The sequence below is a fragment of the Sarcophilus harrisii genome, chromosome 2 (assembly GCF_902635505.1).
Source record: "Sarcophilus harrisii chromosome 2, mSarHar1.11, whole genome shotgun sequence".
Lineage (NCBI taxonomy): Eukaryota > Metazoa > Chordata > Mammalia > Dasyuromorphia > Dasyuridae > Sarcophilus > Sarcophilus harrisii.
In genome coordinates, this window is record NC_045427.1 from 580,217,911 (window position 1) to 580,234,967 (window position 17,057).

The 17,057-nt window shown below is 36.0% G+C and overlaps 1 protein-coding gene across 13 annotated transcripts in view; it reads left to right on the forward strand.

The window, feature by feature from the left end:
• Positions 1-16,711, forward strand: part of TACC2 (transforming acidic coiled-coil containing protein 2) — a 314,467-nt gene extending 297,756 nt beyond the window's left edge. For all 13 annotated transcript variants that reach the window (XM_031955975.1, XM_031955979.1, XM_031955974.1 and 10 more), the window contains 5 exons: positions 1,031-1,074; positions 7,803-7,963; positions 8,869-8,975; positions 12,440-12,560; positions 16,179-16,711. In XM_031955975.1, the coding sequence (XP_031811835.1) occupies positions 1,031-1,074; positions 7,803-7,963; positions 8,869-8,975; positions 12,440-12,560; positions 16,179-16,244 (499 nt within the window). In that variant the 3' untranslated portion in view covers positions 16,245-16,711. The remainder of the gene's footprint in view (positions 1-1,030; positions 1,075-7,802; positions 7,964-8,868; positions 8,976-12,439; positions 12,561-16,178) is intronic.
• The last annotated feature ends 346 nt before the right edge of the window (positions 16,712-17,057 follow it).

Genomic DNA, 17,057 nt, shown 5'->3' on the forward strand with positions numbered 1-17,057 from the left:
GTCAGAAAAGATCTTGAAGGACGACTACTACAATGAATGCTAGGAGCAAAGGAATTAGCTTGAAAAGATATGTCTTTTGCTCTTCTTAGAAAATAATACAAAATGTGTCTGTGGGGTTTAAATTATATTGGTATACCAAAATATAATAACGGAATGCTTTCTTGTGATGGGTTTTGCATAAAACGGGAAATGTGGCTATTAGAAAAACTGAATGGCATAGAAGAAAGAAATTTTGTTTTGGAGTCAGAAGAGCTAGAAAATCTCATTAATGTTTTGAGCCCTGAGAGTTTTTGTTTGTTTATTTTTGTTGTTATTATTTGTTTAGTTAAATGGAAATAATAAAATTTGTATTATCTGTTCTAGGACTGCAATGAGAATTATAGAGTATAATTGAATGTATATCATAACCATAATACAATAGTTATTGTGACTTATAATGATGATGGTTCTCTTTCTTACAGGAATAAGAAATTTTAGCTTAAGTTTATTATTAGGAAGTAACCTAGCAATAATTGTGAGATTGTTACATGATCAACATCAATGAATAGAATATGTGTGTGGGAAACACAGGGAGTAACTCAGGAAATGCAAGTACTTTAACTTGATTGTAGTAAACATAGGCTGTCATTAAGCAGAGAAATGGGAGATGAGTTTGAGGCAGTAGGAAGGGGCCAGATCATACTGGAAGTTAAATGCCAAATTAAGAAGTTTAAACTCATTTGAAGATAATATGGAGCCTCTGAAATTTTCTGGAATGAGTGGATGGGGTGAATTTTTAGAATTATTTTGATGAAAATTTATAATTTTATGAAAATTAGTGCAGTCAGAGAATTGTAAACACCACTTTATTGAATGATATTTCTACAAGTTGCTTCCTTGTTAGAGATATTAGCCCAAGTCTTAGCCATAAATATTCATTATCAGTGCCATGAGTGTCTAAGAGTTCTTGGCCTCATGAAATAAAATAATTTGTCATGAAGGATCAGGAGGACCCTTGGAAAACATTTTACTACTCTAATTTCTCTTACAGGAAAATAGTGGCAGAGTATGAAAAGACCATCGCTCAGATGATAGGTAGGTGATAACTTTCTGATGGGTATCATCCTTATATCCCAATTTTTTAAAAACTTTGTGGGGAAATATGTCTGAAGATTATGTCAATCATCAAGCTCCAAACTCCAGTAAAAGAATTAAGGATACAATAAGGTATTATAAGCCTCTCACATTCTAGTTTCTGTCCCACCAAATGACCTCTACTATAGAAAATATGCTTACCTCAAAGAAATAACTGATTTGGAAAATCCACTTTGATAGGCAAATATCATTAAAGTGCCTTTTCACACAACCTATAGCATATGAATGAAAAATTAATTGTTTTCCTGAAATAATGGTATCATCTTTATGACTACTATTTAATCCAGCTAAACTACCTGATTGGGAATAGATTTGGGCCAGTATTTTATGATTTATGTACCCTCTTTGTTCATATAAAAGAACAAATTAGGTTACAGTAGATCGCATTCTTTCCAGGCAATCTTTAAAGGAAAATGAATCTTTCAGAGACATATTGGCCAGATCTATTTTATTCTAGTTCTAAGTCTTAGAAAAAGACCCAATTCACGTCTTGAAAGTTTAGTCTCAATCCTTCAACATAAAGCTTAGCTCCTGTCAAGTGGTGTTCTGGAGAAGCTTTAGCATCATTTCCTCACCAAGTAAAATCTTTGTGTGAATACAGTAATATCTGGATTAACTATAATGCAAATTAACTGAAAACAAAGCAGGAAAGATATTTCACTTAATTTCCTCTTATTGAAAATCTTTTTATGATGATTCATGTCCCCTTCCTTAGTAAATATAGTATCATAAACAAAGTAAATTTTGGGTGATTAAACATTTTTTCAGGACAGATCACCATTTAATGTTAATTATTGCTGTACAGTATTGTGCATATAACAGGTTTAGCATTAACCACAAAAAAAATACCTTTTGGCCTAAATCAATGCTATTAGATATTTTCTTGTTATTGATCTCTTCCTCCTGAGAAAGGGGAGTATGAAGATGTGGAACTGATTAATTGAAGATTATGTTGCTTCATTCCAATTAATGAAGGTTTTACTGTGTGATGACATGATGAAAAGTTGCCTTTGGTGGACGATAGGAGAACTTTTTAAATAATATTGCAAAAATCTCACCCTGATCTAAGATTAATATAATAATAGCTTTGGCATCTGAGAAGAAGGCATTAGTTTTACCATTTACCATTCTGGTGAGCCGATTTAAAACAGGGGATCCATTCCCTTCAATGACTTTGAAAGGGGAAAATAGCTAAATGTGCCCTGTGTTCTGTATTTGTACTAATTTATTATTTATTATTCTAACAATTTATGATGGCAAATGGAGCTTCATCTTTTCTTGAGTTAAATGTTATTGAAAGTGATAGCATAGAAGGTTAGTGTCCTCTATTATCTAGTGTTTGGCAACTTAATAAGGCCCAAAGCTCTTCTGATAAAACCTTTTGATGTGAGAACATCAGTAACACCCATTATCATTTGTCTCTTCACATCTGAGTGATAGCTTCTTAGTATTGCTTTTAGTGTGGATTATAAGCAAATATTGAAAGAAGGGGGGGGGGTTTCTGCTTGTTAATGAAATTCTGCCCAAAGGCACCTTTTGTTTCTACAGCTGTTTTTTTTTTAATAAGCTTCCTTGCTTGCTTCTTTATCCCTCCCCTACACATACACACACACACACACACACACACACACACACACAGAAAAAAATAAAACAAATAAAAAAGAAAATCAGACAAACATTCTGATTTGTGGCCTGCCCTAGTTGACATAAAATATATTTCTCATACTGCTGCCTTCTTTACAGCATAATCCCCTGAGATATTTTATCCAGCCAATGAGTATCTCTCTCTTTCCTTCTCCATTCAGTCTCATGGAATATAGACAGATCTAGGCAAAAACAATGAATTATAATTAAGCTTTTCTAAAGAATAAGAATTTTTTCTTTCATAATAGTTTTAAGTTTCCTTTCATTATGCACTGATACCAGAGTTTATAAATATATCACCTGAAGATTTATATTACCAAGCAACATGGAGACAGTATTACTTAGATAAATCCATGATCATTTGTAGATATTTTCAAATCTTTCTCCCAATGTCTGGTGCTCTGATTACTTTTCTGCATTCAGTCTGATTTTCTTAAGATTTCTGCTTGTCTTTTAGAAGTATTGATCCCTTTGAAAAGAAAATTCCATTGTGTGTTCCACCCTCCATTCCTGAATTTTTTATTCATGCACATCCATCTGCTTTTTCACTTTTTACAACTTTTATAAAAAGATCAGAAACATAGAAACATTGATCATGCAGATAATTGATTAAAAATCACTGTTGCATTTACAGCTCTTTTTGGAACAATAGTGTGATACTCATTTAACTGAAAATTGAAACAGACTTGATAACAAGGCTGTTTTCTAGGGATCTCTAAGCACTGCATGAAATTCTGTATAGAAAAAAAAAAAATTCACTTTATGTAGATTCCATGACTCTGTTTCTGTCTTCATCCATTTATCCTACAAATATCTTGCATGCTTCTGTTTCTGTTTTCATCCACCTCTGACAGTTCTATCCTATAGGCATTTTGCATGACTAACAACTGATGCTGAAGGGAAGCTTGGAGCCACAAAGTGTTTTATACAGTTAGGGTTCAGGACTATAATAAAACTTGTTCAAAATAAAACCAGCTTCCTTAAGCAGACAGAACCCTTTGTGGCTATAACCAATGCTTCTGTCTGTCTTTACCAAATCCTTTGTGTTCCCAGATACTGCATGTAATGACAGAGTTCTTTTGCATCCTCATTTCAATTTCTGCCATTTTCGATTTCCACCAGAATTTGTTTTAAGTGTTAACACTTCTTAAGCCTATATATTAACAATGCAGGATTAAAAAGAAAAACTTTTGTGCTTTCTGCATTACAGGTTGTTTTGCTGGTTTTTTTCTGCTTTCCTAACAATTTCCCTGATTATCTGTTTTGCTTTCGTTTTTGTTGCTTCTTGCTATTTGCTTGCAAAACAAAAAAGGCAAGCCTGGTAAGTAACGCTTCTCCCCCACTGCATTAAGCATCTCTGAATCTTGTCTGGCTGTCTTTGCTTTTATTTTGTGTACCTGCTACATTCCCTGAAACTTTTGATAAGCATTTAACTCCATTACCAGAGCTAATGTATACCTTTATATAATTTTTATAAACATTTAGTTCCATCATTGGGGCTCTTGTATAGCTAAAGAGGGAACAAATAGGAGTCGTAGTTGTCCTGTCCCTTCTAGAACCTCTCTGACTTAAGGGCCAATTTTCTGACTTAAAAAATGTAGTCATAAACACAAGCTCATGTTTGTGAATAATTACATCTTCAGCATCATGGGAACAGAAAATTCTATTTTAGAATTGAGGCTGGAATGATATTAGGCAAAGGTTGTAAAACTAAGTCCAACACAAGAGTTTTTAAAATGTGTTTTTGATAAATTTTAAAGCAGAATGAAATTTAAATAAAGCCTAATTGTACTTATAAATGTATACACTATATATGTTTTGGTATCTAAGGAAGAAAAATGTGAAACTAACTTGGAGGGGAAAGCAATTTGACCTTTGCAGCAACTCCAAATATCCTTTTATTTATTGTGGCTCTTGATAAAACTTTAAAGAGTTAGTAGGGGATTCTAGATCTTTCTTTTTTTGTATCATCAGAGGCTGATCTCTTTATTTCATAGCTTACTAGAACTTTGCAATACGGGGCATGTGTGATATGGAATTATAACAGTTGTAATAAGGTTCCTCTAGGATTTCTGGTAATGAATTTGTCTCAAACTTGTAACATTTAACAATTGGAAGAGGCCTAGAGAGAATGTAGTTCAACTCTCTAAAAAGGATGAAGAAACTGTGGTCCGTCATGATAAAATGACCTACCTACGGTTCACATAGGCTAGAAGGCAGCAGAGATGGATGAAAAGTCAGGTATCCTGGCCTTCAGCCTGTTCATCTTTCCACTGCAAAAGACATTGTCTTCACTTCTTAAACAGAAAAAATAATTGTGCAGAATTCCAAGATTCAAACAAGCTCCAGTATCTCCTGAATGTAGAAAAATGAATTGTACCAAATAGGGGACTGGGTTTCTATAAATGTGGGAATTTAAAACATCATCAAATGCCTTTCTAATTCATAGCAAAAAAAAAAAAAAAAGACATCTTGACATCAGCCCTTGAATCTAGTTTAAAGCAAAACTAATTACCACCTCTGTAACTCTTTCTGGTCCCAACCAGGGCTTTATGGATCTTTCCACTGCAGCCAAGTTTTGACTTTACTTAATGTACCTCAATACCTAGTTTGACCTGGGACTTTAGGGATGTGGCAGTTTTCACAATGGAGCCCCCAGTGGACAATTTCACATATAGCTGCTTTCTCCTGCTTTCTCCCTTCTATTGAGTCATTTTGTCAAAGAAAAGACTAACTCAAGAAATAAAAATTCTGTGAAAAAAAAAATATTCCCAAGAGGAAAGGACACAGCAGAATTTCAATTTAACAGTTATAAAATGATATGAGTTTAAGGGGCTTTAGTCCTGATTAAAAAGACAAGTGTAATTTCCTGATTAGACTCTACTCTAAAAACAATCCCAGGAAGCAGTGGTTGAAAGGAACATAAAAGCTTGTTGGCATGGAAGGACCAAAGACAGATGAATTTATCCAAGATCATCTCTGCTGGTTTCCTTCATCTGAAGCAATCTCTCACATCTAGGCCAAGAGTCAATCTTATTTTAGAGCACTATTCCAAGGAAACCATGTCTTAGTTTATCACAAATAGCCCAAAGCTTATGGCTTCTTTAGGGGTTCTGATTCTGGAAAGAGCACACAATTTCTTCTCCCTCCTCATTTATTTCCTTTTCATCTAGGTGGTGATAGAACTACCTGCACAATACAGCATAATGGGACTATGATCCAAGGGCTGGGTGTTAGCCTAAAATGTAGTAAGGTTTTAATAGATTCAGAGCCTTTAGAAGGCATCTAGTTGAATTTCTCCCTGACCAAGAACAACAAATGATTATCTCTAGTCTCCCCTTGAAGATGTCTAATGTTCATTTTTTATAACTCTAGTGGTTAAGAGGCTTTTCTTCACCTTGAGCCTAATATGCTCTTTCTCTGAAACTAGTTTTAGTCTCTGAGGCTGAGCAGAAAAAATTCTAATCTATCTTGTAACTGATAGCCTTTAAAAATTTGAAAACAGCTACTATTTTTTCCTTGAATCTTTTCTTCTTTAAGTATCCAACTTCTTTCAACTGATCTTATATGTCATATACACATGTATACATATATATGTATGTGTATATATATATATATATATATATATATATATTATTCTACCTCTCTATTCTGGTGGCAACCTCAACTTCAAAAATCATATTTCTAGTACCAACCTTTCTCCCAAGTTCAGATAATTGAATCAATACCTTTTCACATAAATGTTAAACTAGCCCTTCGGATTTAACCTGTTGTAAACCAATCTTATTATCTTCTCCCTCCTACTAAAAATTGATTGCTATATCAACATCCCTATGATGATGATCATGATGATGATATCATTTATCTAGCCATTTGTCTTTAACACTTGATGTTAATTTTGGCTTTTGAAATATGCCCAATTTCCAATATGTTTCATAAATTATCCATTTTTGTCAGCTCTACATCTTGAGTTCCAAGAAAATCAGATTTTTAGAATTAAAAGGAGTATCATCAGCTATATAATTCGACCCATATATAAAAACCTCCTATCTTATAGTATAGCCACAAATGATCATCTGGCCTCTATTAAGGAAAACAAATTTAATCTTTCTTTAAATTTAATAGGGTAGCTCTTCACATTCCCACTGAGTCTTTTGACCTTTCCAGAGAAAATAATCTCAATGTTCAACCAGCTTTCATAACCAATTCTAATGATATCATCAATTCAAAAGTCTTCACCATCCTTGTTGCCCTCTCTTCTTTCCTCTTTAACCCATCCTTCATATTGTTGCCAGATTGATCTTCCTTACCCATGATCTTCAGTGGCTCGCTGTTGCTTTCCTTTTTTCTTGATATTAGAGGCTTTCTTCAAACTGTCAACTCCCTATCTGTTCATACTTACTTCCTACTACCCTTTGACTTATCTACCAGACCAGACTATGTCACAAGTCTCTGTTATATAACTTCTGTGCCTTTGCTTATGTTGTTCTCTATGCATAGAATTCCCCTCTCTGCTAAATCCTATCCATTCTTTAAAGCTGAACTTTCAAATACCATCTCATCCATGAAGCCTTTCCTGATCCTCCCCAGGCAATCACTCCCTTTTTAAGAAGCACATGATAAACAGTTCTTTACAGATGTATCTTGTATCATCTTAGGATGGTTCTTTGTGTATGTCTGAACCTCTTGTTTTAGATTGATAGCTCTGTCACAGCAGACTGACTTACCTAACCTTACTGTCTCCCATAATGCTTATCCTAAGTGCTCAATATGTACTTAAACTTGATCTTTAAAAAGTTACCAAGTTTCCACTTCACATCAGGCCCAGTATTCAGTTGGACAGCGTTCCTTTATTTTTCCATTTCAAAGGGAGAATGCAGGTAGCTTTTAGAAAGTCACTCTGTCTCAAAGTGTACAGTAACAGCGTATTGCTCATTAGGCTCAGTTACATGCAGCAAGACTGTGAGTGAGGCAATGCATAAGCCATAAGCTCAATTCTTTGGCTATTTCTATTTTTGAACCAGAGGATGAACAGAGAGAAAAGTCGGTCTCCCATCATACTGTCCAGCAGCTGATTGTGGAGAAGGAACAAGCCTTGGCTGACCTCAACTCGGTGGAAAAATCTTTGGCCGATCTTTTTCGGAGATATGAAAAAATGAAAGAGGTCCTGGAGGGGTTCCGTAAGGTATGTTTCAGGAACTGGTCCTGGTAGCACTTAACATTATTTGTTCAGTGAACAGATGCTGAGTTCTCCTTACCTCAGTCTCATTTTCTAGTGGACATGGGGAATTGAAGCTAGGTGATACGGTGGATAGAGCCCCTGCCCTGAAGTTAGGAGGACCTGAGTTCCAATATGGCCTCAGACACTTAACACTTCCTAGCTGTGTGACCCTGGGCAAGTCACTTAACCCCAGTTGCCTCAGGGGAAAAAACAGCAAATAGAACCAGTGTCATGATCATAGTATAAATGGAAAAAAAAAAAGAATATGCTCACAGAATGTAGGGTCATAGATTTAGAGACCTTTCATTTGACCTCACCTAAGACTATGTAGTTGTTATGCATCTTAGGCGAGAATTGAAACCAGGTCTTCTGACTTTAAGTGCAACTCTGTCCACTCTGCCACACTGCCTTTTGTGTCCTGAGCTGATGTTCTGTCTTCAGTCAGGAGAAGTCTTGGTTTAAATTCTGTCCCCAACACTCGCTAGTTGTGTGGGAGCCTCTGTTTCTCTCAAATGAAATAAGGGATACAAATACTGATAGTAACTTTCTCACAGGACTGCATGAGACTCCAATGAGACAATGTACTTAAAACATTTGCAAATCTTTAACTATGTATACCTAGTTCCGAATTGGCTATTGGGGACTGTGTGCAGAAAAGATTGAAGTGAAAAGTGTTAGAAATGATCGTGTTGGGAAAAATAATGAGTTACTAGAAAAAACAGTCAAATGTGGGTTAAAATTAGCCACAGAACTGTGGAGTCAAGTGGTTTTATTTCTGCTGGGGGGAGTGAGATCTCCAAGTTACTCTTCATGCTTGTGGAGCTCTTTCTACCTTTGGGATCTGATATCATTTTTCTTCCTTATGTTAGAATGAAGAAGTGCTAAAGAAATGTGCTCAGGAGTATCTATCCCGTGTGAAAAAAGAGGAACAGAGGTACCAGGCACTCAAAGTACATGCAGAGGAAAAACTGGACAGGTAAATTTCTTTTCAGCATGTTATCCTTCATTCTTCACTCTCTTACCTCCCTATGTCCAATCAGTGGCCAGGTCCTATTGTTTGTTCTCTTGATCCATCTCTGTCTCTATCTCTCTGTCTCTGTCTCTCTTTCTCTGTGTGTGTGTCTTTTCCTCTGTTTCTTTTTATTTCTCTCTTTGTATCTCTCTTGTTCCGCCCCCCTTTACTTTTAATAATGAGAAATTACAAACAAATTACATATTCAGTCACCAGAAAATGGCTGGATAAATATAGTACTGTTGTCCTATTAAAATATACAATGTAAATATTTTTTTAAAAACACTTATACACAGTCATGTAGAGCAAACAATTAACTGAAGGAGGGAAGAAAGGTTTTGACTCCCTTTATGACACAGTTAAACTGCATGGAACATATCTGACCCAATAGGGTTATTTTTATATTGAGACCACAAACCTAATGCAATTGTGGATTTTAGTGAAACCAGTTTCAATGAAAGGTAACTGAGTCACAAATACATGTGCTTTCTTTATGAACTGTCTCTTAAGTATGTCCCTTTCTCTCTCCTGACACTCTCACCATCCTGGTGCACAGATCCTCTTCACCTAGGTGATTACAGTAGCCTACTGGTGGGTCTCCCTGTTTCAAGTCTTCCCACTGCAATCTCTTCCATTTAGTTGTCATATAGATCTTCCTAAAACATAAGTCTGACCATCTCATTTTCCAATTTAATCATCTTCAGTGACTCCCTATCACTGAAATATATATCAAATATAAATTCTCTGTTTGGCTTCAAAGCCTTTTACAACCTTTCCATTCCTCTTATCCCTTCTTCCTTGTGATACTGGCCTCCTTGCTGCTCTTCCACAAGAAGTTCCAAGTCCTGAATCTCAGTATTTTGATGGTCTATCTCCCAGACCTAGAACATTCTCCCTTTTCATCTCCACCTCTGAGCTTCCCTGACTTCCTTCAAATTTGAGCTATAGTCACAAATTTCTTCATGTTAATCTTTAAACCTTTCCTCAGAGATTCTCTCCAATTTATATATATATATATAGAGAGAGAGAGAACAAATTAGCGAAATATATTAAAAGAAAATCCATGGAAATATTTATCTTACTCTATGAAGTTTAAACCTTTCACAGACACCTTTCTTAGTTTGTAATATTAATCTCTCTGGTCCATGCATTTGATTTGGGAGATGAGAAAGGAGGGATAACCACCCAGAAAACCAACTAATAAATATTGGTTCTGAAAGGAAAGTGATTTTCCTACTGAACAAAAAGCAGGTTTTCTTCTTAACTCAGTTACTCAGATTGTCTCTCAAAAATATCTAGGATTTTTGAAAATAATGAGCTTTAGGGTCATTATTTGCTATGATAATTATTGGCATTAAGAAAAGAAATGTTACTTTGTCAAAGTAGTTGTCAGGGCGTATTATGAGGGACAAACCCATGAAGCTTTCAGAATTATAAGAAAATACCAGAAGTAGAGTGGAGATCTTCCCAGACCCCAAATATACTTAAAAATCACTCAAGAAATTATCTTATCCCCTTTTAAAAGCAGAATATTCAGAAAAGATGGGGGTTGTAGACTTTTGGAATATAGAAATTATCTCAATGTCATTTTGTCCCTTAATGTCTTGTCTTCTGTTATGATGCCTTGATTAATTTTTTTATTATAGCTTTTTATTTACAAGATATATGCATGGGTAATTTTTCAGCATTGACAATCGCAAAACCTTTTGTTCCAATTTTTCCCCTTCTTCCCCCCCACCCCCTCCCCCAGATGGCAGGTTGCACATGTTATATGTGTTAAAGTATATGTTAAATATATATATATAACTATATATGTCCATACAGTTATTTTGCTGTACAAAAAGAGTCCAACTTTGAAATAGTGTACAATTAACTTGTGAAGGAAATCAAAAATGCAGGCGGACAAAAATAGAGGGATGGTTCATGGTCATCTCCCAGGGTTCTTTCACTAGGTGTAGCTGGTTGTTCATTACTGCTCTATTGGAACTAATTTGGTTCATCTCATTGCTGGAGAGGGCCACTTCCATCAGAATTGATCTTCATATAGTATTGTTGTTGAAGTATATAATGATCTCCTTCCTGGCCCTCCTCGTTTCATTCAGCATCAGTTCATGTAAGTCTCTCCAGGCCTTTCTGAAATCATCCTGCTGGTCATTTCTTACCGAACAATAATATTCCATAATATTCATATACTACAATTTATTCAGCCATTCTCCAACTGATGGGCATCCACTCGGTTTCCCGTTTCTGGCCACTACAAAAAGGGCTGCCACAAACATTCGTGCACATACAGGTCCCTTTCCCTTCTTTAAGATCTCTTTGGGATATAAGCCCAGTAGTAACACTGCTGTATCAAAGGATATTCACAGTTTGATAGCTTTTTGGGCATAGGTCCAAATCGCTCTCCAGAATGGCTAGATGTATTCACAATTCCACCAACAACGTGATGCTTTGATTATTATGAATAAGAATCTGTTTAGGACCAGGTAGCCAATGCATCTAAAGTTGGATGTTTTCAGAGACACCTAGGGAGGTTACTATGAACTGATACAGAATTAAATGAGCAGAAGAAGCAAGAGATCAATTTACACAATAACAACATTATAAAAATGAACAATTTGGAAAGAATTAAAAACTCTGCTCAACTGTATATATAATAATGGATATCCTATTTCTTGCCTTCTTAATGAGAGAGAAGGATGGAAATAGGAAGAGAATGTAGAACTAAAAACAAAAATGAAATGAAAAAAATTTAAATAAAGAAAAAGTTGATCAATAGGGCAGAGAAAAACCACTGAAGAATTCTACCTATCTCTTTACAGAGGGGCTTTGTTAGGAGGTGGCTAGAATTCTTTAATTATCGTTCCCTGCAATTTAAAGTAGTTAGTACAGAAGATCCTTATGAGTTTTGCATCTTTCTTTTTGCTAATTTGTAATTGAAGTTTAACATTTTCTTTAGTTATTTAAAAGCTGGATTCTGAGCAGGATCCATCGGCTTTACCAAATGGACAGAAGGATCCATGGAACAAAAAAAAAAAAAAAAAAAAAAAAAAAAGGCTATGGTCTAATTTAACACTCTCACTTTACAGTTGAAGAAACAGGTCCAATTAAACTAAATGACTTTGCCAATACTGAACCTTCAGACTCTCAATTCAGAATTCCTTTATATCATGATATACTTTTCCAGTGTGGGGACACCCCAGGAAATTTCCCAGAATCCTTTATTTATATGATTATAGCATTACAGGTTTATTGGCTTGTCCAGGGTCTCCTGAATTCAAGCTCTTAATTCCTTTTAATTCACTATATTCTGTGCCTCTTGGTGATATCATATAATAAACATAATATAATATAGGATTGAATTGAATCGTAGAAAGGCAAGTTTCTTTAAAGCATAATATTCATCTGTACACAATATATTTCTCCAGAGCTAATGCTGAGATTGCCCAAGTCCGAGGAAAAGCTCAGCAGGAACAAGCAGCCTATCAGGCCAGCCTTCGGAAAGAGCAGTTGAAAGTAGATGCTCTAGAAAGAACACTGGAACAAAAGGTAATTTATTAAGTAACTTCATTGTCTTCCCAACGTCTCTTTTGGCAGTAAGTTTCCTGATTTCATGAGACTCTTTAATTCTCTAGTAGCCTCAACTCTACCCTTGAGCAGAGAATGTCAAAACCACTAGAGGAATAATGGCTTTTCATTGTAATAACAGTGAACGTGAAGATTAAAAAGGCCCCTGGGGTAGTCTTTCAGCCCAGAAAGCATAAATTCAACCAACAACCTTAGTCACTGCCTAATAAGCTGAAATGGCATTTAAAAATCCCTCAATTTAATGCTCATCCTCTAAGAGGGGAAATGAAATGTAAAGGGCTTAGTGACTTATTTTGGATCTGAGTTCAGAGGGGCTAAGTCTGACCGCCAGCTCGTCACTCTCTCGCGTGACTTTTCATCCCCAGCTCTGCATGTGCCGTGAGACCCTGAGATGTATTGACTCAGTGGGGTCAGAACTCAGGTCCCCGGTGCCTGGTGTACGGCGGAGCTTTCCTTCTTCAGGGCAGATCACTGTGGCTCCTGTCAGGAATTTACCGTGTGAGCATCTGTCCTTGGAGAAGTCAGCCAGAGGAGCTTCCTCTGCCTGATGCCGGTGGCGGAGGGCCTCCTCCCAGCCCCAGCCTGACACGCGTTCTCAGGGCACTGGCCTGAGAGTCTGTGGAGTGTTCCTGCTCAGAGGCCCCAGAGCGGGAAAGGGGTGTAAGGCAGGCCCTGGATATGGGGGAGGGAGGCAGGAAATCCTGCTGTGGGCTCTGATCAGCTGTGCAAACTGAGCGAGGAATTAGCCTCTCTGAGCCTCCCCGGCTTCATCTAAAATGAAGGGGTTCTACTCAAGGAACCTCTAAGGTCCTTTGCCAACTTAAAATCTAGGTTCGAGCAATCTCTTTTTTAAAAGTTGTGTCTTTGTGAACCTGTTTTGGGTTTCCTTGGCAAAAATGCTGAAAGGATTTGCCATTTCCTTCTTCTGGTCATTGTACAGATGAGGAAACTGAGGCACACAGAATTAAGTGACTTGCCCAGGGTCGTACAACTAGTAACTACTTAAATTCATATTTGACATCAGATCCTTCAGACTCCAGGCCTGTCATTCTATCCCATTGTGCCATCTAGCTGCCTGCTATGATCTTATAATCCTTACCAAATTATGTCATATAGGAGTTCTTAATCTGGGATTCACAGATAGATTTCAGGTTATATCTGAATACAATGAGGAAAAAAAATTACATCTTCCTCCTCTTTCGAACTAACTTGTAACTGAGGTTTAGCATTTTCTTTAGTTACTTAAAAGCTGCATTCTGAGCAGGGGTCCATTAGCTTCACAGACAGGCAAAAGGGTCCATGGCACAAAAAGAGTTAAGACCTCTGGTCCACTCTAATGCTCTCATTTTGCACATGAAGAAACAGGTCCAATTAAATTAAATGACTTTGCCAGTGCCACACAGATATTGAATCTGGTTCTTCAGATTCTCAATCCAGAATTCCATTATATCATGATATACTTTTCCAGTATGGGGACACCCAAGGAACTTCCCAAAAGCCTTTATTTTTCCAGCTGGCCTTAGAGAGAAAGGGCCTACTTATCTGGGTGGCATTAATCTGAATTCTGTGCTTGAAGACATCAGCATTCTAGCATTTCTCCCAAGGTTTTCCAAAGTTGCCTTTGTAAGATAACCAGAAAATATTAATTTCAAAAGTCTCAGTCTCTTATTCTCTTTAGGACAAAAGAGCCTAAGCTGGGGTTGGTGAACTGGTTTACACATACATACACCCACACGTGTGTGGGTGTATGTATGTGTATGTATAAATATATACATATATGTGTGTGTATGTATATACTTCAATATGCAAGTTTCCTTTGTAATTTTATGTACTTTATTTATTTGAAAACATTTTTCTGAGTAGGGATTCTTATTTTTTACTAGACTACCAAAGAGATCCGTGACATAAACAAAAATTAAGCTTCGAAATGAATGCAAGAAATCCCAGTGAAATTAAAGGCATAAATTCAGTTATTCTGTGAAAGAATGGGGGTGAACCAAGACAAGGAACTGTGATCACTTGACAACGACCAAATATTATTTAACTTTTATGATATAATGGAAAAACCCTTGTTCTGGGGGTCTTTGCTCTATTCATAATTCAATGAGATGATTATCACTGATATTATTGATGAAAAAGAGAAGAGAATAAACATGTATTAAATGCCTACTATGTACCAGGCACTGTGCTGAGGGGTTTACAAATATCTCATTTGATCCTTACAACAGTTCTGCAAGGGAGATGCTATTGTTATCCCACTTGTACAGCTGATATACAATTGATGAGACTGGGGCAGACAGGGACAAAGTGATTTGGCCAGGATCACATATCTAGTAATTGTCTGAGGATGAATTTGAACTTTGATCTTCCTGACTGCAGGCTCAGTGCTTTAAACACTCCACTACCTAGCTGCTGCTGCTTCAGCTAGTGTAGATCATAACTCATCCATACATCAGTAATTCATCTTCCAGATGGAGAAGATGGAATTCCTGTGGGAGAAAAAAGCACCTTTTGGCCAACTTTCTCATTATATGCACCTCTGAATTCCGTCCATCATCAACTCCATGCTAACATCAGGCACTGGAATATAAGAGGAAAAGCTCCAGAATGGTTAAGTTTTAACAGCAAGATGTCTCCTGGAGTCTTATTCAATTTTATCTGGTTAATCAAATACTTGGGAATATGTAGAATGATTCGTTTCTACTTGGAAAGTAGAGGGGGCGAGGGAGAAGAGAATCTTTGATATTTTCTAAAGATGTTGAGATAGATAATATATGTGATTTATTAAAGTGACATGGCCAACTATTAATGCAGATTATCGTATCAGTAATCCCTCTGGTGCAAGGCACATCTTGCTCCGAAATGTTTCCAAATAATCAAAGTTGTCCCTTATGGTTGAACTGGGTGCCTCCCACTGAGATCGATTATAATCCAGTTACTTAGACAAATTGTTTGTGGGAAGATTTGCATTTAATTGACCTTTGGATGACAACTGATTTTTAATTTATAATGTTGTCTAGAAAGCTTAGCCAGAGTTGGTTTTTTTCCCCTTTCAATATAGAAAGAAGAGGAAGTTTCTCATATTTTTTGGTTCATGAAAACATAGGATTATTCTGGCTGGGGGGGGCTGTTGACGTTTCTGTCAGTAATTAGTGTATACTTTTTGCTTAGGAAAAAAACTAGCAAACTAAGGACTTAGAAAGATCCAAATGCCATTTTAGTTTCCTTCTACAATCACATTATCTACAATGTAGTTTAGAATCTCAATTCAGCAATCATAATTTGTTGTATTTTCTCATGTCTGGATCCAGCAGAAATAGTGTTATGCAGCAGTCTACATGGAATCTCTTACTGCTTTATTTTCTGATATTTCTCAGAAATTCTTGCCAGCATGAATTAACTCCTCCCTTACATTCCATATACAGATATACATATATATGTATTTTATATATATATATATATATATATATATATATATATCAAACAAGTAATTCTAGGGATCAGCAGAACATAGTGGATGAGGAATATTTTAAGAGAAATGTTTTACTAATATTAATAGTCTTTTTCCTTTACTTTCAGAATAAAGAAATAGAAGAACTTACCAAGATTTGTGATGAACTGATTGCCAAAATGGGAAAAAGCTAACTTTGAACCAAATTTTTGGACTACACTATTGAGTGCAATATGACCATTGGCACACTGATGTCCATACCTTTATGTGGACAGGTTATATTTTCACTTTTTCGTATGCACTACTGTATTTTCTTTCTAAATAAGGTTGATTTAATTGTATGCAGTTCTCAGAAGACTATCAGAAGTTCTTGCTATTGTTTGCATTTTCATAGTATAATTCATAGCAAGTTGATCTCAGAGTTCCTGTATCAGGGAGATTGTCAAATTCTCTAATAAATGACAAATTGCTGATCCTAGCTTATCCCTTTGTACATGAGTTCCCATGTTGGGTGTCTTTTGGATTTAATATGAACACGTATAACTTTGCATGGGGACTCTTGCCTTAAGGAGTGTAAACTTGATCCGCATTTGCTGATTTGTTTAAAAAAAAGAAAAGAAAAAGAAAAATGCATGTTTCAAATAAAATTCTCTATTGTAAATAAATTTTTTTTCTTTGAAACTTCGAAACAAGTGTGGCTATGTTTTATCCTCTATGAAGACATTTTCTTCCAAGCCCCTTTCTTCCTTTTGATATCCTGAAAAAATGTAGTAGAGAAGAGGTAGATTGCTCTTTTTTAAAGGAAGAAGAGTAGATTAGATTTCAAAAGTTCTTTCAAGCTCTTAGGATGTAAGGATGAGAGTTCTTTTCTTTGATTTAGTATTCATTTGTCTATCTGTAGCTTAAGAGGTATCCCTTGGAAGATATGAGAAGTTCTCATGTACATTGCCTATAACATGAAGCTACTGGGAAATGCTGAATTCCTGAATTAATCAAAATGGTTTAGA